The sequence below is a fragment of the Chiloscyllium plagiosum genome, unplaced genomic scaffold, assembly GCF_037043375.1.
Source record: "Chiloscyllium plagiosum isolate Xiang-an unplaced genomic scaffold, Cpla_swu_hap1 HiC_scaffold_20, whole genome shotgun sequence".
Taxonomy (NCBI): Eukaryota; Metazoa; Chordata; class Chondrichthyes; order Orectolobiformes; family Hemiscylliidae; genus Chiloscyllium; species Chiloscyllium plagiosum.
Window position 1 is genome coordinate 29,666,840 of NW_028270158.1, and position 21,423 is coordinate 29,688,262.

Here is a 21,423-nt window from a genome sequence, read left to right on the forward strand (position 1 = left end):
TCTTGTACATGTGGGTCAAATTTCACAACTATTTTCTTGATCAAATTCTTGTCACAACTGTCGCAAAACACCCTTACTTTTATATTTCATACCCCTTGCAATAAATGATGACATTCCATTTGACTTTCCAATCACTTGCTGTTCCTGAATCCTAATGTTGTGTGATTCATGTTACCAGGACCTCCAGATTCCTCTGTACTTCAAAGTCAGACCATCGGGCCATAAAACACAGAGCAGAAACAGACCATTCAGCCCACCAGGTCTGTTCCCCCATTCAATGAGATCATGGCTGGCTTGATAATCCTCAGCTCCACATTCTTTCACGATACCTGTCCATTTAAGTAAGACACTGCTTTTCTATTGTTCTTGCCAAAGTGGACATGTTCATATTTTCCAACATTACAACCAAACTGCACAAACTTTTGCAAACTCTATGTTTTCTTCACAATGTAGTTTCATATCTATCTTTGTATCATTAGCAAATTCAGCAACTATTCATTTGGTCCCTTCATCCACCTCACTGAGATAAATTGCAAATAATTGAGATCCCAATATTGATCCATCCATGTGGCATACTGTTCGACACATCCTGCCAACCTGAAAGCAACCCAGTTATTCCTAAATTCTGCTTCCTTTTAACCAATCAGTCTATTATATGTTTCATAAAACTATGTTGACTCTCCCTGATTACATTAAGATTTTCTAAATGCTATAACTGCCTTAATAATTGCTTAACAAATGTTTGCTAACCAACAAGTAGTTTCCTGCTTTTTATCTCCCTCCTTGAATGGAGCAATCACATTGACTATTTCCAATTCAATGGGACTTTCCCAGAATCTAGGGAATTTTGGAAAATTAAAATCCAATGTATCCAATATCATAGCAGCTACTTCTTTGAATACTCTCGAATAAAATTGCACAGGGCCAGGGAACTTGCCAAATTTTAGTTCTTAACAATTTTCTCAATATCCTTTCCCTAGTGACTATAATTGTGTTAAGTTCCTCACTCCATTTCGTGTTCTGGTTCACAATTATATCTGATTTTTTTATTTGTATTCTTTACAGCGAGGAGAAATGCAAAACTGTCTGTTAAATTCAACCCCCATTTCCCCATTACTAATTCACCAATATGGCTTTCTGAGGTACAATCCTCACATCACTCATACTTTTCCTTTTAAAGTATCCACAAAAACTCTTAACTGTTGTTATATTTCTGGGTAACTTTTTGTCTTGTTCAAATTTCCCCTTCCCTAAGAATCTTATACAGGATAATGATTTCTTGCTGTTCTTCTGATCTGCTACTCATCTTTGTGGGAGTATACTTCTCAGTCTGATACTACTTAGAATGTTTTTGTTCTCAATGTAACTTTTCTGAGCGTTCTAAAATATCTCCTTAAAAATTTGGCACTGCTTTTCTACCTCACTCGCCATCTAGTTTCCCAATTCACCTTAGCCAGTTCTGTCTTCATACTCTCATTAACGTTATTCTTATTCTTAACGTTATTCTGTCTTCTTATTTAACGTCAATACACCAGTGATGATCTGTTTTGCTCCCTAACAGCACACATTATCTGGACTCGGAGGAAATGCAGGACAAGCAATTTCAGGCTGTTTTACTTTTCAGGCTGATGTCCCAGACATTACTGGGGAATTGTTTATCTGTTTTAAACCCTTTTCATCAAAGGGATTAACCCGTTAATTTTCAATGGGTTAAGAGTGATAAAGCCGTCAGCAAAGTTTAATAATTAATTCTGAATGTTCCCAACACTAAGTCGTCTATGCAGACATAAAATAACAAGACAGTTTATGAATGAAGCCGATCTGTGTAACACCTAGATTTGAAAACGGAAAGAATCGAGCTGGATCCGTTCTTTAGAGATGAATTTGTTAAGGATGCGCAATAAAGGTGCAATTCCTGAGTTCGGGGAATGGGACTCAATGCACCTCAAATCTGACAAAGAAGTTACAATTCAGAAAAGGCCGAGACTGGGCGAGAGAGAAGCTGAGGGTCCAGTGACAATGTGAGTGCTCTAACTTCCGCAGTGGCCTCACTGTAGCCAGGGGTCGCGCCATCACAACCCAGCCTTCCTGCATTCCTGAGATGTATACTCTGCACTTTCTGGGTCCAACATTTGTTTAGAGGAATTTAACTGAGATTTTTACTCACTAAAAATGTTCGAAAAGAACGTTCCTCCAAAGCACAGTCGCGGCTGGAGTGACCGGGGTCGGAGTGACCGGGGTCGGAGTGACCGGGGACTGGAGTGACCAGGGACTGGAGTGACCAGGGACTGGAGTGACCAGGGACTGGACTGACCAGGGGTCGGTGTGACCAGGAACTGGAGTGACCAGGGACTGGTGTGACCAGGGGTCGGAGTGACCAGGGACTGGACTGACCAGGGGTCGGTGTGACCAGGGACTGGAGTGACCAGGGACTGGTGTGACCAGGGGTCGGAGTGACCAGGAACTGGTGTGACCAGGGACTGGAGTGACCAGGGACTGGACTGACCAGGGACTGGAGTGACAAGGGGTCGGAGTGACCAGGGACTGGTGTGACCAGGGCTCTGTGTGACCAAGGACTGGTGTGACCAGGGGTCGGAGTGACCAGGGACTGGTGTGACCAGGGACTGGAGTGACCAGAGACTGGACTGACCAGGGGTTGGAGTGACCAGAGACTGGTGTGACCAGGGACTGGAGTGACCAGGGACTGGACTGACCAGGGGTCGGTGTGACCAGGGACTGGAGTGACCAGGGACTGGTGTGACCAGGGACTGGAGTGACAAGGGGTCGGTGTGACCAGGGACTGGTGTGACCAGGGCTCTGTGTGACCAAGGACTGGTGTGACCAGGGGTCGGAGTGACCAGGGACTGGAGTGACCAGTGGTCAGAGTGACCAGAGACTGGAGTGACCGGGGACCGGAGTGACCAGGGACTGGAATGACCAGGGGTCAGAGTGACTAGGGACTGGAGTGACCAGGGACTGGAGTTACCAATGGTCAGAGTGACCAGGGACTGGAGTGACTGGGGGCCAGAGTGACCGGGGTGACCAAGGGTCAGAGTGACCAGGGACTGGAGTGACTGGGGGCTGGAGTGACCAGGGGTCAGAGTGAGCAGGGAGTGGAGTGACCAGGGACTGGAGGGACAAGGGACTGGAGTGACCAGGGGACTAGAGGGACAAGGGACTGGAGTGAGGGTAGCATGCCCCCAGGGCATAGGAAGGAGGGAGGGAATGATGGATGAAGGGAGGGAGGGGGCAGAGCCACATGTGGTGGGGGCGGCAGTGACGAGAGGAGGCTGACAGCTCCCTCCCTCCCTCCCTGCCTGCCTGCCTGTGTGTGTGTGTGTGAACGGAACCGCGGAGCCGGCAGCAGCAGCAGCAGCAGCTCGGGCTGCCCCGGGGAGCGAGCTGCCTCCTTCCTGCGGCGAGCCGGAGCCTGCAGGGCGGACTCAGGCGATGCTGCCGAGCCGGAGTTGGGAGGCGGAGGGCCGGGAGATGGAGTGAGATCTCTGGGCTCCGGGGGCGGGGGCGGGGGGGGGGGGGGGGGAGGGAGGGGGGTTGGGGGGTGGGTGGGTTGGGGGTGGGGGTGGGGGGGGGGGGTGCGGTGGTGTATGTGTGTGTGGAGGTGGGTGGGTGACATGATGATGGGGCTCTGTGACCGCGGTATGCAGATGCTGCTCACCACGGTCGGAGCTTTCGCCGCCTTCAGCCTGATGACCATTGCGGTGGGCACCGATTACTGGCTGTACTCCCGGGGAGTGTGCAGGACCAAGACCAACAGCGGCAACGACACCGAGAGAAAAAACGAGGAAGTGATGACCCACTCCGGACTTTGGAGGACCTGTTGTCTGGAAGGTACCTGCTCTGTCATGTCCCAACTCTGGCTACCCCCCCCCCCCCCCCCTCCCTTTCATCCCACGGTACCCCCCATCTCCCTATTCACCCCCCCCCCCCCCCCCCCCGCCTCATTCCCAAAGCCTGGAGCCAGCTCTCTGTCCCACCGGCCCTGACCCTCAATCTCCCACCCCTCACCCCCGCCTCCATCCATCCAGCCGGGAGGGAATCACGTCGCCAGTCCGGGGTCAGTACCCACGGCGACTGGCCGAGCGTCCGTCTCTTTGCTCCCCCCCCCCCCCATCCCCTGAGCTCTCGGCAAAGCCAAACAGAGCGGGCAGACAGGGAGCAGGGAGAGACAGACAGACAGAGATAGTGAATGAAATAGTGGCAGACAGAGAAGAGAGGGGAGAGACATGCAGCCACTGACTGAGGCTCCTATCCCAGACACGGCTCATGCTGCCATCGAAGGTTTTTTTTTTCAATTTAATGGCAGGATCATAACTTCCGAATGTAGCAGTTTTAAGAACCGGAATCGAAGCTAAATGCGGATCCGCCGTGAGATGGCGAGAGCTGTCTAAACAGCCCGTTCTAACGTGAGCAATAGCCCCGGAAACCGGTGGGCTATTTACCTGGTCAGGGAGAGATTGACAGAGTGGAACGATTTAGTCTGTGAGAATGCCAGCGTCTGCAGTTCAATCCTGTACAGCCCTGTTGCCTACAGTAATAAGCACAGCTCACAACCCCCAGCCCCTGGGATCCCCGCTCCAGCAGCAGCAGCCTGTTATTGTACCAAACTCAGAGGGGCCCTAACTGCACAGTGCGCCATGAATGATGGAGGGACGGTGTGGGTTACCCTGGCTTTACCTGAGGAACCAGTTACTCTGGTTACCCTGGCTCTACCTGAGGAACCAGTTACTCTGGTTACCCTGGTAATGTCAGTTACTGTGGTTACCCTGGCTCTACCTGAGGAACCAGTTACTCTGGTTACCCTGGCTCTACCTGAGGAACTAGTTACTCTGGTTATCCTGGTAATGTCAGTTATTCTGGTTACCCTGGCTCTACCGGAGGAACTAGTTACTCTGGTTACCCTGGCTGTACCCTAAGTACCAGCTGCTCTGGTTACCCTGGAAATGTTTGTTACTTGGTTTCCCAGGTTACCACCTGTGGTGCTTGTTGCCCTGGTTACTGTGGCTGTTGTCCCGATTAAATTGGTCAATCAGTGTTAGTGGTACTGGAGTCTCCTGTTCATTGCAGCTGTATCATCTTTCTGCTTTTTTCAGCAAACCAAAACATGCAAAGCACAGGAGATTTGCTCACTGTTAAAGGTCAGGATGCAGCAGACAGAAGGAAACAGGCTCAGTGGTTTAATATGATTATAGAGGGAGTAAACAATAGAGGAGGGAATGACTAGTCTGCCTTTAGAGAGGTTACATTTAAAAGGGCTCTCACCTTTTAAGAAAAAAGGCAAGTTATTTTCAGACTATTCTGTGGTGCAGCAAATCATCTTATAATGTATCACCATCACATAAAGTGGCAGTGAGAAACAGGGTGGAGCAATTTTCTCCCTGTATAGAAATACATGATTTTTATTTTTTTTTAAAAAGTTCAAAAAGTGATCTTCAGTAAATAAGGCAATGTAATCTGCTTATCTCCTTAAATTTACACCACTTCAAAGCACTTGATGCAGGAAACACAGGAGTCAATTTGCACACAGCAAACTTCCCCAAATACCAACATGATAAAACCAGTTAATCTGTTTAATCTGAGGATGATAGAAAACAGCACAAACAGTGACCATTCTGTTATTTCCTAATCCTTCTACTTTTCATTTCATACCACCTGTGATCCAAAGCACAACATCAATTTCCACATCTAAACTGATGAGTAGCACTAGGTCTCCTTCAGTGCTACTTCTCTCAGCCATCCACTGTCTTGACATTGTGAGGCAGTTTGTCTGACTTCCTATTGGAAGAGGAGAAATTTTCTCCAACTAAATATTGGGAAGACTGAACACATTCTCTTTTGTCTCCACACCCTCCTTTCCCTACTCCCATTTCCCTGGCAACTGCTCAACTGTTTGCAATGTTGATGTCATAATTTTACCAGAAATTTGACCACATGTTCATTACTTTAAACTTTGCTGAGCTCTGCCCTTGCATCAACCTACCTGTTTATGAAACATTACATTTACATTTGTGCCTTTGTTACATCTAATTTTAACTATTCCAAACCAATTCATGTACTGTTCACTGTGACTTCCATGCTCACCATCCTACATGGGCTTTTGCTTCAGTAATGCCTCAATATTAAAATTCTCATCCCTAGTTTTAAACCCTCTCCACAGCCTTAGCCATCATTAGCTCTATAATCTCCTCCAGCCCTAAAACCTTCTGGAGATACCTGTGCTCTAAATTCTGGATTCTTGAGTCAATTCCCCAATTTTAATTTCTCTAGCACTTTGCTTTCAGCTGCCAATATAATAATCTCTGGACCTCTTCCCCAATAAACCTGTGCCTTTCTGCTTTCAGATGCTCCTTACAATCTCAGTGTCAAATTTTGTTTGATAGTGCACCTATGGACATCTTCCTATGTTAAGGATCTTGTTTCTAGGTTGATGACAGCACTTTTGTACAGCAATCCAGTTGGTCCCACTTTGTGCTCTCTTCCCATATCCCTGCAAATTGTTTTCTAGCAAGCATTTAACAAGCTGAGACAAAATCTCGATAGAAAGTGCTGGAGAAACTTTGCAGGTCTGACAGCATTTGTGGAGAGAGAAACAGACTTAAATGTTTTGGGACTTTTCTTCCTTCTTATTTTTAAGAAGGTCTTGGGATTCGAAACATTAGCTCTGTTTCTCTGCTGCCAAATTTGCTGAGTTTCTCCAGCATTTTGATTTTATTTCAGACCTCCAGCATCCACAGTATTTTGCTTTTATTTAAGATGAAATCTATACTACTACCTTATCAGGCAGTCCATTCTAAATCTTAATTGCTCATTGAATGAAGTGTTTTTCCTCATATTGCTTCTGATTCATTTGTGAATGTTTAAATCAGTCATCGTCATAGAATCATAAGAGTTCTATAGCACAGAAAAAAGCTCTTTGGCCCATTAACTGCATCACCTAACTATTCTAATTCCACTTTCCGCTGTCCTCTGGTTTTCAACACTTCAGGAAAGTGCATCAGAAGTTAGGTTCTAAACTAGAAAGGGGAATATTGTGGATAATAATCTCTGGATTATTATCTCTGGTCAGAACCACATGAGAATTGGCACTGAAACAGAGTGATCAAGAGAATTAACGTGATTCAAGGCTGATGAGAAAAAGAGGTGTCTCTGTTCATTGTCACCAGTTCTGGAATAGGAAGTGAAAGTTTAGGCTCTGCTTGAACTGGGACAGTTACAGAAAAAGAAGGGTAAAACTAGAGGCCATCAAGGTATAACAGTAACCCAAAGAGTGGATAGAATGTGGAACTCACTACCACAGGACTGGTTGAATCGAGTTACTTAAATGTACTTATGGGGAAATTATATAAGCAAATGAGGGAGAAGGAAATGAAGGGTTATGATGATACATTTAAATTAAAAAACACGGTGTGGGGGGGGGGGGGGGTGGCTCGAGTGGAGCATAAACACCAAAATCGATTAGTCGAACTAATTCTGTCCCATGTACCCATCTCATTCTTTTGAACATAATTTCATTTTATTCGCACTCTCTTCAAGGTTTTAAACATTTACTAAATTCCTCCTTAGCCTTCTCCATTCTGCCCCATGTAAATATAATCCCTAACCCCTGGATTCATTCCAGTAAACACTCTCTGTAAAGCCTTCACATCCTTCCTGAAGTGTGGTGGCCAGAATCGGACACAATAGTCCAGGTGGGGCTGCACAAGTGGTTTCCATGGGTTGAGCATAATTTCCTGGGTTTTGTTTTGGTTAAGGAATAAATATTAGCCCAGGGAAAATTCCCTTGCTTTTCTTTTGTTGGGAGAAATTTTGGGTATGACATGAGTTAACATGGATTAATCCGACAACAATCTCAAACTGGAATTAGAATGAAGTAGTGAATTTTAGTTCGCTAAGTAAGCAATAATCATTGAAATCATTTAATATTCATTTTTCATTTATTCTTCTTCGAGAAAAGTGCTCAGCTTAAAAAGAAAAATAATCTCACCCACGCAGGCTAAGGATTCTGATATAGCAGAGAGACAGAATTTTGTGAAATGTGACATGGTTGAACTAGTACTGACCCCGAGGCCTTGTTTGGAGCTGGAATGTGAGGATGACCCTATGCCACACCAAGACAAGCACTTTAATAGACAAAGTGATGAGATTTCAGTCAAGATGGGAATGAATCACAGGTTTCAGAAAGCAGGTGAGATGGTATATGAGAAGGTAGAGAGCAGTGAGACTGTGGAACAGGCACCCTGCCACTTTCAGAATGTGTGAAAACATAATTCCATGTCTTGAACAGATCATTTTGGAATTTGAATAATATACTGTCAACTTGACTTACAATGCATAAATGTTTGATGAATTCACATTGAGTTAGAGTACCAATTTGATATCCTCTCTGGATGTCCTCCACAATGCCATTAGGGATGGTATTCCAGGGTTTTGACCCAGCAACAGTGACATTTTCCAAGTCAGGATGGTGAGTGGCTTAGAGGGAAACTTGCAGGGTCTGGTGTTCCCATGTATCTGCTGCCTTTGTCCTTATAGGTGGAAGGGGTCATTGGTTTGGAAGGTGCTGTCGAAAGATCTTTGGTGAATTTCTGCAGTGCATTATGTAGATATTACGTACTGCTGCTACTGAGTGTCAGTGGTGGAGGGAGTGGATGCTTGTGGATGTACTGCCAGTCAAGTGGACTACTTTGTCTTGGATGGTGTCAAGCTTAGAGTCATAGAGTAATAGAGATGTACAGCACAGAAACAAACCCTTTGGTCTAATTCACCCATGCTGAGCAGATATCCCAACCGCACCTGGCCCATATTCCTCCAAACCGTTCCTATTCATATACCCACCCATGTCTTTTAAATGTTGCAATTGTACTAGCCTCCACCACTTCCTCTCGCAGTTCATTCCATACATATACCACCCTCTGTGTGTGTGAAAAAGTTGCCCCTTTGGTCTCTTTTATATCTTTTCCCTTTCACCCTAAACCAATGCCCACTAGTTCTGAATTCCCCCACCCCAGGGAAAAGACCTTGTCTATCCAATCCATGCCCCTCATAATTTTGTAAACCTGTTAGATTCCCCTCAGCCTCTGACGCTCCAGGGAAAACAGCCCCAGCCTGTTCAACCTCTCCCCATAGCTCAAATCCTCCAACCCTGGCAACATCCTTGTAAATCCTTTCTCAACCCTTTCAAGTTTTACAAAATCTTTCCAATAGGAAGGAGACCAGAATTGCATGCAATATTCCAACAGTGGCCTAGCCAATGTCCCGTATAGCTACAACATGACCTCCCAACTCCTGTATTCAATACTCTGACCAATAAAGGAAAGCATACCAAACACCTTCTTCACTATCCTATCTACCTGCGAGTCCACTTTCAAGGAGCTATGAACCTGCACTCCAAGGTCTCTTTGTTCAGCAACACTCCCTAGGACCTTACCATTAAGTGTATAAGTCCTGCTAAAATTTGCTTTCCCAAAATGCAGCACCTCACATTTGTCTAAATTAAACTCCATCTGCCACTTCTCAGCCCATTGGTCCATCTGATCAAGATCCCTTTGTAATCTGAGGTAACCCTCTTCGCTGTCCACTACACCCCAATTTTGGTGTCGTCTGCAAACTTACTAACTATACTTTTTATGCTCACATACAACTCATTTATATAAATGATGAAAAGTAGTGGACCCAGCACCGATCCTTGTGGCACTCCACTGGTCACAGGCCTCTAGTCTGAAAAACAACCCTCCACCACCACCCTCTGTCTTCTACCTTTGAGCCATTTCTGTATCCAAATGGCTAGTTTTCCCTGTATTGCATGAGATCTAACCTTGCTAACCTGTCTCCCATGGGGAAATTTGTCAAATGCCTTACTGAAGTCCATATAGATCATGTCTACTGCTCTGCTCTCATCAATTGTCTTTGTCACTTCTTCAAAAAACTCAATCAAGTTTGTGAGACATAATTTCCCACACAAAAAGCCATGTTGACTATCCTTAATCAGTCTTTGCCTTTCCAAATACATGGACATACTGTCCCTCAGGATTCCCTCCAACAACTTGCCCATCACTGATGTCAGGCTCACTGGTCTATAGTTCCCTGGCTTGTCTTTACCACCCTTCTTAAATAGTGGTACCACGTTAACCAACCTCCAGTCTTCCGGCACCTCACCTGTGACTATCGATGAAACTAATATCTCAATAAGAGGCCCAGCAATCACTTTCCTAGCTTTTCACAGAGTTCTAGGGTACACCTGATCAGGTCCTGGGGATTTGTCCACTTTTATGCTTTTCAAGACATCCAGCACTTCCTCCTCTGTAATCTGGACATTTTGCAAGATGTCACCATCTATTTCCCTACATTCTATATCTTCCATATCCTTTTCCACAGTAAATACTGATGCAAAATACTTGTTTAGTATCTCCCCCATCTCCTGCGGCTCCACACAAAGGCCGCCTTGCTGATCTTTGAGGGGCCCTATTCACTCCCTAGTTAACCTTCTGTCCTTAATGTATTTGTAAAAACCCTTTGGATTCTCCTTAACTATATTTGCCAAAGCTATCTCATGTCCTCTTTTTGCCCTCCTGATTTCTCTCTTAAGTATACTCCTACTGCCTTTATACTCTTCTAAGGATTCACTCGATCTATCCTATCTATACCTGACATATGCTTCCTTCTTTATCTTAACCAAAACCTCAATTTCTTTAGTCATCCAGCATTCCTTATACCTACCAGCCTTCCCTTTCACCCTAGCAGGAATATACTTTATCTGGATTCTCGTTATCTCATTTCTGAAGGCTTCCCATTTTCCAGCCATCCCTTTACCTGCGAACATCTGCGCCCAATCAGCTTTTGAAAGTTCTTGAAGAAGTTTCCTGAAGAAGGGCTTATGCCCAAAACGTCGATTCTCCTGCTCCCTGGATGCTGCCTGACCTGCTGCGCTTTTCCAGCAACACATTTCCAGCTCTGATCTCCAGCATCTGCAGACCTCACTTTCTCCTTTTGAAAGTTCTTGCCTTATACTGTCAAAATTGGTCTTCCTCCAATTTAGAACTTCAACTTTTAGATCTGGTCTGTCCTTTTCCATCATTATTTTAAAATGAATAGAATTATGGTCGCTGGCCCCAAAGTGCTCCCCCACTGACACCTCAGTCACCTGCCCTGCCTTATTTCCCAAGAGTAGATCAAGTTTTGCACCTTCTCTAGTAGGCACATCCACATACTGAATCAGAAAATTTTCTTGTACACACTTAACAAATTCCTCTCCATTTGAACCCTTAACAGTATGACAGTCCCAGTCTATGTTTGGAAGGTTAAAATCCCCTACCATAACCACCCTATTATTCTTACAGATAGCTGAGATCTCCTTACAAATTTATTTCTCAATTTCCCTCTGACTAGTAGGGGGTCTATAATACAATCCCAATAAGGTGATCCTCCCTTTCTTATTTCTCAGTTCCACCCAAATAATTTTCCCAGATGTATATCCGGGAATATCCTCCCTCAGTCCAGCTGTCATGAGTGTTGTTGGAGCTGCACCCAATCAGGTAAGTGGGGAGTATGCCCTCACACTTCTGACTTGTGCCTTGTCCGTGGACAGGCTTTGGAGGGTCAGGAGGTCACTGTAGTATTCCTAGTCTCTGACCTGCTTTTCTGGCCACTGTTTATGTGGCAAGTCCAGTTGAGTTTCTGGTCAGTGGTAACTCCCAGGATGTTACAATGGGGGAGTCAGTGATGGTAACACCATTAAATGTCAGGGGATAGTGGATTGTCTCTTATTGGAGATGGTCTTTGCCTGGCATTTATGTGGCATGAACATTCCTTGCCATTTGTCAGCCCAAGCTTGGATACTGTCCAGATCTTGTTGCATTTGAACATGGACTGCTTCAGTATCTGAGGTGTCATGAATGGTGCTGAACACTGTGCAATCATCAGCAAACATCTCTACTTCTGACCTTATGGTGGAGGGAAGGTCATTGATGAAGCAGCTGAAGATGTTTGCACTGAGGACACTACCCTGAGGAACTCCTGCAGAAATGTTCTGGAGCTGAGATGACTGACCCTCCACAACCAGAACCATCTTCTTTTGTGTCAGGTATGACACGAACCAGCAGAGTGTCTGCTCCCGATCCCCATTGATTCTGGTTTTGCTAGAGTTCCTTGATGCCACACTTAGTCAAATGCGGCTTTGATGTTAAGGGCAGTCACTGTCACCTCACCGCTGCAATTCAGTTCGTTTGTCCATGTTTGGACCAAGCCAGTAACGAGGTCCAGAGCTGAATGGCCCTGGTAGGACCCAGACTGGGCGTCACCGAGCAGGTTATTGCTGAGCAAGTGCTGCTTTATAGCCTGTTGATAACACCTTCCATCACTTTACTGATGACCAAGAGTAGACTGATGGGGCGGTAATTGGCTGGGTTGGATTTGTTCTGCTCTTACTTGGAGATACCTGGGCAATTTTATACATTATTGGGTGGATACCAGTGTTGTGACTGTTCTGGAACAGCTTGGCTAGGAGAGTGACAAGTTCTGGAGCACAGTCTTCAGTATGATTGTCAGGGTCTATAGCCTTTGCAGTATCCAGTGCGTGCAGCCATTTCTTTATATCATGTGGTGTGAATCAAAGTGGCTAAGGACTGGTATCTTTGATGCTGGCAACCACTGGAGGAGGCCGAGATGGATCATCACTTCTGGCTGAAGCTTGTTATGAATATTTTAGCTTTCTCTTTTGCAATGCTATGCTGGGGTATTCCAGTATTGAGGATAGGGATATTTGTAGAACCTTCTCCTCCAGTGGGTTGTTTAATTGTCCACCACAATTCACGGTTCGATGTGGCTAGACTGCAGAACTTAGATGTGATCAGTTGGTTGTTGATCGCTTAGCTCTGTCTATCACTTGCTGTTTATGCTGTTTGGCAGCTTCACCAGCTGGACACTTCGTATGCCTGGTGTAGCTCCTGGTATGCCCTACTACACTCTCCATTGAATCAGGGTTGATCCCCTGGCTGGATGGTAATGGTTGAGTAAGGGATATACCAGGACATGGGTTCACAGATTGAGCTGGAGTACAGTTCTACTGTTCCACAGCGCCTCATGGATGCCGAATCTTGAGTTCCCAGATTTGTTCGCTATCTGTCCGATTTAGCACGCTGATAGTGCCACACAACACAATGGGGGTTATTCTCAATGTGAAGGTGGGACATCGTTTCCACAAGGATTGTGTAGTGGTCACTCTTACCAATAGACAGATACATCTGCAGCTGCCAGATTGGTAAGGATGAGATCAAGTATGATTTTCCTTCTTGTTATTTCCCTCAACACTTGCTGCAGACCCAGTCTAGCAGCTATATCCTTTAGACTCCCACCAGCTCAATCAGTAGTACTGCTGCTGAGCCACTTTTGGTGATGGACATTGAAATCCCCACCCAGAGCACATTCTGTGCCTTTGCCATCCTCAGTGCTTCCTAACATAGAGAAATCTGATTCATCAGCCACGGGAGGACAGTACATGGTAATCAGTTGAAGATTTCCTTACCCATGTTTAACCTGAAGCCGTGAGATGGCATGGGATTAGGAGTCAATGTTGAGGAATCCCAGGGCAACTCCCTCCTAACTGTATATCACTGTTCCTGCCAGAAAGACAACATTTGAAGCCTGACTGTTAAGGTAAGGTTGCTATAGTCTCAACAGACCATAGGGCTGCTCTCTTATTAGAGAGAGAGAGAGACCTGAAAGGCACTGTGCCTAAGGTGAGGGGAGAGGTTGGGAAGGAGAGTTCTTCATGGTAACCTCAGCTGGTGCAGGAATGAAATCCATGCAGTTGACTTCATAAAGCAGCTGTCCAGGTATTTTTGTTCTGGTTGCCCTGGGGCCTCCTCCTGATGTCCTCCTGTAGGATGCCAGGGCCTCATGTATCTCCATCCCCACTGCGACTCAGTTGTGGGCATTGGAAGATGAGCCAGAACCCTATTGGTTGAGTCGGACTTGTCAGTCGATATCCAGCATTGGAGAAGGTGCAGGACCTGGTCAGTGTGACCGTCTATAGCTTGGAGGCAGCGGACAGGGAAGTGACGGCTCCAGGGGGCTGTAGGAAAGGAGCACATTGCCAGGACCCCTGGGACAATGTTGGACAGCTGCAGTGGGAGAGCAGAGAGGGTAGGATGAACGTTCAAAGCTGTTTCAGTTTTAGCAATATCAATTTGATATTAATTTATTCAGTATTTTATTCTGTAATCCAAGATGGTGCTGGAATGTGACAATATTATGCACTTTTCACTGTACCTAGGTACAAGTGACGATATGAAATCAACCTAAATTTAAATCTAGCCAAGTGAGCTCACTGACATCCAAGCCTGACTGTAGGTATTTATTAGAACTCAGTTTCAATCTTCGGGAACCTACACCAATATATTAACATATATGTCAGAAAGTAACCAGATTGTGGAAGGTGTTAAGGTAGAAGAGTTCAAGGGAAACTTGGATATATTTTTGGAGAGCGAAGGGATTGGTGGATCATAGGAATGCACAGTTTAGGCAGCCCCCTGAGAAGGTGACAGACCTGTTTGGATTGTTTATCTTTTCCAATATTTTCCCTGGTCCTTTTACTAATCCTACCACCACCTTTCTGAAAGCAACTGAAACTTTGATGAGACAGTGGAATGATCATTGAAAGGAGTTACACCACATTTGACAAATGGAACACCATGGTTCCCTTTTGAACTGGCTGCACATCTCAGAAATCCCAAGCATGTCGTTTCAATGTGCAGCTCAAATTCAACCATAGCCAATAAAATTAATCACTACCTTGTAAAGGTTTGATCTTTGCACTTCCAGCACGATTGCTTTGGGAATAAATAAAGAGCATAAGATAGTCTGCAAAGACTCTTTCTAAACAGCCTTTCACTGAAGATCTTTTAGCAGCTTGAGGGAAGGATGCCCTGCCATGCTTCTGAGATCCCCATTCATGAGCTGCCCACAGAACCGAGGCAGGTAGATGCCATTCTGATGCAGATCAGCCTTGAGCTGATTTGTGTGATAAGACAGCAGTATAGAGGTATAAACTATAAAAGAGTTAGCTCTAATCCATTACAAATTATTGATTAAACTACAGTAAGAACATTGGATACCGTTGATGTACTAATCCCAGCACTGAGAATCTTGATAATGAGGAGACATCAGAGAAAGTGAGGCTTTTCTCATCAGGCTCTGTATAATAAGAGAAAATCTGACAGAGATGTTCCAAATTGTAATGATTTTTTTCCCCAGTTAAACATATCAAAACCTCTTTCTACTAGTTTGTGAGATAATGACTTGGAAAAGTACATTTAGGCTCAACATTAAAATTGCTTGGAGTAACGTATTAGATTTGGAAAGGGTTCAGAGGAGGTTTACTGGGAATGATAATGAGGGAAGGCTTTATGAGGAAAGGCTGAGGGACTTGAGGCTACCTTTGTTAGAGAGAAGAAGGTTGAGAGGTGATTTAATTGAGACATACAAGATAATCAGAGGGCTAGATAAGGTGGACAGTGAAAGCCTTTGTCTTCGGATGGTGATGGCTAGCATGAGGGGACATAGCTTTAAACTGAGGGGTGATAGATATAGGACAGATTTCAGAGGCAGGTTCTTTACTCAGAGTGTAATAGAGGCACGGAATGCACTGCCTGCCAATGGTTATTGGATAAACATATGGATGAAAATGGAATAGTGTAGGTTAGATGGGCTTCAGATTGGTTTCACAGGTTGGTGCAACATCGAGGGCTGAAGGGCCTATACTATGCTATAATGTTCTATGTTCTAATAAGAGAATAATATCAGTTCTGTTCTCTGACGAATCAGCTTTGCTTGTGATTCGTGGTCTACTTAATTGATAATCTTAAAATTAAAGCTTTCCATTTATGATAAATGTTAATATCAGAACAATACTTTATTGATAAAAATACAGCAAAAGCCTTTGTTGCAGAAGTAAAATTATGTATTGTAAATATCAGCAAAACAAGAACTGAATCATCATCGTTTGGAGATGCATCCCTGAGTCGTCTGGTGAGATACACTGTAATTACTCCCCTGTATCTCTTCCGATCTGTCTCTATTGATATTGTTCACCATAGATACCAATCTCTCTACTGGATGGCCCAATTCATTCTGTTTCAATCCATCAGCACTGACCCATCTGAAGTACTGGATGTGTACTGTACACAGGGAAGGATCAGCACCAGTTCAATTCAATGAGCAGTGTGTTCCTCAGTTGGCCTTGCCCTCTTTAAATAGCTGAGGGTATACATTCATAACTGACTGACCCCAAGATATTTTGTTCCCATTTCAGTTTAACATTGAAAAATGCCTTGCTTATTCTTTTGATCTATAGTTTACAGCTTTCAAAATATAATCTGGGTGTCATCCAAACTCTATTTTTGTTTACATTTATTCATAGGATGAGGGTGATGGTGAGCTGCCTTCTTGAACCACTGCAATCCTTGGGATTTCGGAACACACAGTGCTGTTGGGAAGGGAGTCCCAGATTTTTGTCTAGTAACATTGCCTAGGAGGTTTAGGGTGAGAGGGGAAAGATATAAAAGAGACCTACGGGGCAACTGTTTCACGCAGAGGGTGGTACGTGTATGGAATGAGCTGCCAGAGGATGTGGTGGAGGCTGGTACAATTGCAACATTTAAGAGGCATTTGGATGGGTATATGAATAGGAAGGGTTTGGAGGGATATGGACCGGGTGCTAGCAGGTGGGACTAGATTGGATTGGGATATCTGGTCGGCATGGACAGGTTGGACAGAAGGGTCTGTTTCCATGCTGTACATCTCTATGACTCTGTGACTCTATAACTGCTGTCATAGATGCTGTGTAGCTTGGAGGGGAACTTGCAAGTAGTATTCACATGCATCTGCTTCCCTTGCACTTCGAGGTGGGTAGAAAGATGCTGTTGAAGGAATGTTAGTGATTTATTGCAGTGCATCTTGTAGATGGTACACACTGCTGCCATTGTGCCTCGATAATGAAGGAACTACAAGTTGAAGGTGGTGGATGAGTTTCCATCAAGTGGGCTGCTTTGTTCTGGATGGTATTAAGCTTCTTGAATGTTGTTGCAAATGCACTCAGCCAGGCCAGTGGGGACTATTCCATCACATTCCTGACTTGTGCCTTGTAGGTGGTGGAGAGACATAGGGGAGGTGAGTTATTCATTGCAGAATTCCTAGCCTCTTCCTGACACACTTAGTTGTCCCTTTTATTCCTTTGAAATTTGGTGCTCCACTTATCATGGACTTTGACCCTTCAGCTGGGTTTCAAATTAGGTAAAAACAATGACTGCAGATGCTGGAAACCAGATTCTGGATTAGTGGTGCTGGAAGAGCACAGCAGTTCAGGCAGCATCCGAGGAGCAGTAAAATCGACATTTCGGGCAAAAGCCCTTCATCATCAGGTTTCAAATTAACCAGGAATCAGTGGACACAAGTGTATCACGCAAGGAAACAGGAAGCAGCTACGTTATCTTAAATACTGCAGATAGTGGAAGGCTGTAATGAAAAGTTAAAATGCTGGAAATACCAACAGGCCAGACAGCCTCTATGAAGAGAGTAACAGAGTTAGCATTTCAAGTCAATGACCTTGTCATTAGAGCCATTTCTGATAAAAGGTCACTGACTGGAAAATTAACTTAGATTCTCTCTTAACAGACTCTGCTGGGCTGGCTGTATGTTACCAGTATTTTTCATGTTTATTTCTTATATTGTATATATCAGGTAGTTACTGCAAATCAGACACCATCACAAGTTGTTACAAAGACCCACATTGCAGGAGTCTCTGATTGTGCATCAGAGATCCTCAGATGATGTTGCTTGGACTCACATTACAGGATTCAGTGACTGTAAATAAAAGACCATGTGTTTAACTTATACAGACAAGCTTTGTGGCTGAGTCACTTGGCTCAGTGTTGTCTAATGTCATAAAGCTGTAGCCTTGAGCCCCACTCCCAATGTTTGGAAAAATGTGTTAACTCACTGGTGGTTAACGTACTAGGGTAATGGGTTTGAGTGAGAGAGTTAAAGCACCAGAGAGATGGTCTTTGATGGATTGTTCGCTCTTTCGTTATCCTTAACTGTTCTCAAGCTCTATACAGAAGAGAAATCTCAATTCAGGCATTTAAGAATATTGTAATTAATCTCTTTGTCAGCCCCTCACCAGCTCACCTCTGTCAGCACATGCTTCCTGTTAGCCTGATACTGGAAGATTACAACTGACTGAACAGAGTCCTTTAGTTGTTGTTCCTTTGCGATCAATTGACCAGTCGGTGTATTGAAAGATCTGGAGCACTTCTTCATCTGCCGCCAGCGATAAAAACGAGAACTGTTATTGAATATTCCATCACAGTTGGCAAAAGGCATTACTTTAATGAAAATCACAAAGTTAGTCAACTAAATTTGCCACTGAAATTGGTCGATTAATGTAATCATTATTGAACGCTTAATATTATTGTCAGCTGGTGAGTCACATTGGGTTGTGTGTGTGGCCTGAGGTTTTATTAAATGAATTGAGTCCCTACCTATGATAATAAAAGCAGGTCATGAATCACTGACTGCCTGAGACCTAGACTCGCCAAAGACACAACAGCACACAGTCACTCTTTCTGTGAGAATGCTTCTGTTTAAAAGAACAGATCCCAGCAGACTCTCTGATAAAGTCAAATCTGTCAGTCTTTCCCCACTACGATAAGAATTAAAAACATATTAAATTCATTCATACTGATTTCTACATCGGTTTGGTTCACAAAACAGCTTTTTTATTTTGATCGGACTCTCAGGCTGATACGAGCGAAAGGTTAGGAGGGGAAACAAGGAGAGTGAGTTTTATTCCATTTTGAGAAGAATTGGGAAGGTCAGTATATATTGCTCATCACTCCTTGCCCTGAGTAGATGGCTTGCTGGATTGTTCCAGAGGGCAGTCAGGAGTCAATAACATTTGTGTAGGAATGGAGTCACATAAAGGGCTGGATTGGGTAAAGTTTCGATCGGGAATTAATGATCAGAAGGTGCCAAATGTGGGTTTGCTAGGCAATCGGCTGAGGAGAAAGGTACATCTGTGTAAAATGCCGATCAGCTCCATCAATTACCTGAGAATATAAAGATTGCTAAAGATCTTTCGCAAACAGAGTTCCAAAAAATCCCAAAGCCTTTTATTCATATAGAAGGAGCAAGAGGGTAACTGGAGAAAGGGTTGGCCCACTCAAGGAGGAAAGTTATGCATGGAGTCAGAGAAAATGGGTGAGATTCTTAACGAGTACTTTGCATTGGAGAGGTACATGACAGATGTTGCGGTTAGGGATAGATGTTTGATTACTCTAGGTCAAGGTGGCATAAGGAGGGAGGAAGTGTTGGTATTCTAAAAGGCATTAAGGTAGACAGGTCGCCAGGCCCAGATGGAATCTATCCCAGGTTACTGAGGGAAGTGAGATAGGAAATAGCTGGGGCCTTAACAGATATCTTTGCAGCATCACTGAACACGGGTGAGGTCCCGGAGGACTAGAGAATTGCTAACATTGTCCCCTTGTTTAAGAAGGGTAGCAGGGATAATCCAGGTAATTATAGACCAGTGAGCCTGTCGTCAGTGGTAGGGAAGCTGCTGGAGAAGATATTGAGGGATAGGATCTATTTACATTTGGAAGAAAATGGGCTCATCAGTGATAGGCGACATGGTTTTGTGCAGGGAAGGTCATGTCTTACTGGGATTCTGGGTAAGCCAAGATGGAGGATGGGAAAATTTCTGGCCGTAAGAGCTGCTCCTTTTTTTGAGGTATTTTAGGTGTTGGAGGTGATTTCCTTGAATTCCAGGAGCAGTAATTACTGTTTTATATGCTGTTGCATTGTTTTGGAACTTTGGAAAAAAAAGTCAAAACAACAGCAGTTTTAAAAGGGAGAAGAGCAGACAAAGGAAGCACATGGTGAGGACAGTGCAGGAGAGAGAGAGAGAGAGAGAGAGAGAGAACCTGCACAGTTACCGCCTTTGCTGATGGAATTAGTGTATCGCTGGACATTGGAGTGCATCTGGGAAAATGAACAAACAGTGAAATTCACAACTAATCTTGGAGGAACTGTTGGGCGAAGTTCACAGCACAGAATCAGATAAGTTACTTGTTGTTTTAAGTCTGTCCAAGAGAAAGGCTGCAGGAGTGAGTATAGTGGATTCTTTCTTGATTATATGATTTTGGAGATAAGTCTCTTGATTAAACTTAAAATATAAGCCATAGCTATTAATTTAACTTGGGGCAGTGTTTGTAGAGGAATAAGACGGTGTTATTTTCTGGGTCTGTAGATTGTGAAGGAGCAAAAATGGCCTTTGCAGTGATACGTACTTCTTGTCAGATGTGGGAGTTTAAAGAGAGTTTAAGGGTTACTGCAGATTATATCTGCCATAAATGCTGTTGGATGCGAATCTTATCAGATTGACTGGATCGGTTGGAGAGACAGACAGAAGCAATGAGGAATTTGCAACAGCAACAACAGTATGTGATAGATGGCAGTTATAGGAAGGGGGGCAAGTCTCAGATACAGTCACATAGATGAGTTAACTCCAGGAAGGGTAAGAGAGGTAGGCAACTAGTGCAGGAGTCTTTTGTGGATATACCCATTTCAAACAGGTATGCTGTTTTGGAAAATGTAGGGGGGGTGATGGATTCTCAGGGGAACGTAGCACGAACAGCCAGGTTTCTGGTATTGACACTGGCTCTAATGCAACAATGAGTACGTTGGCTTCCAAGAGATCAATTGTGTCAGAGGATTCTGTAGTCAGAGGTACAGACAGACCTTTCTGTGGCCAGCAGAGAAAAACCAGAATGGTGTGTTGTTTCCCTGATGCCAGGATCAAGGATGTCTCAGAGAGGGGGCAGAGGGGGAGAGGGTCAGCAAGAGGTCATTGTCCACATTGGAACCAACGACATTGGAAGGGAAAAGGTTGAGATTCTGAAGGGAGATTACAGCGAGTTAGGCAGACATTTAAAAAGGAGGTCCTCAAGGGTAGTAATATCTGGATTACTCCCAGTGCTATGAGCTAGTGAGGGCAGGAATAGGAGGATAGAGCAGATGAATGCATGGCTGAGGAGCTAGTGTATGGGAGAAGGATTCACATTTTTGGATCATTGGAATCTCTTTTGGGATAGAAGTGACCTGTACAAGAAGGATGGATTGCACCTAAATTGGAAGGGGACTAATATACCGGTAGGGAGATTTGCTAGAACTGCTTGGGAGGATTTAAACTAGTAAGGTGGGGGTGTGGGACCCAGGGAGATAGTAAGGAAAGAGATCGAATTGAGACGGATACAGTTGAGAACAGAAGTGAGTCAAACAGTCGGGGCAGGTAGGGACAAGGTAGGACTAATAAATTAAACTGCATTTATTTCAATGCAAGGGGCCTAACAGGGA

General features: G+C 44.4%; 1 protein-coding gene across 1 annotated transcript in view; it reads left to right on the top strand.

The window, feature by feature from the left end:
- The first annotated feature begins 3,606 nt into the window (after positions 1 to 3,606).
- The window catches only part of LOC122560444 (voltage-dependent calcium channel gamma-3 subunit-like), a 35,875-nt gene continuing 18,058 nt past the window's right edge, over positions 3,607 to 21,423 (top strand). Inside the window, exon 1 of the mRNA XM_087997763.1 lies at positions 3,607 to 3,849. Within this exon, the coding sequence (XP_087853889.1) occupies positions 3,633 to 3,849 (217 nt within the window). The 5' untranslated portion in view covers positions 3,607 to 3,632. The remainder of the gene's footprint in view (positions 3,850 to 21,423) is intronic.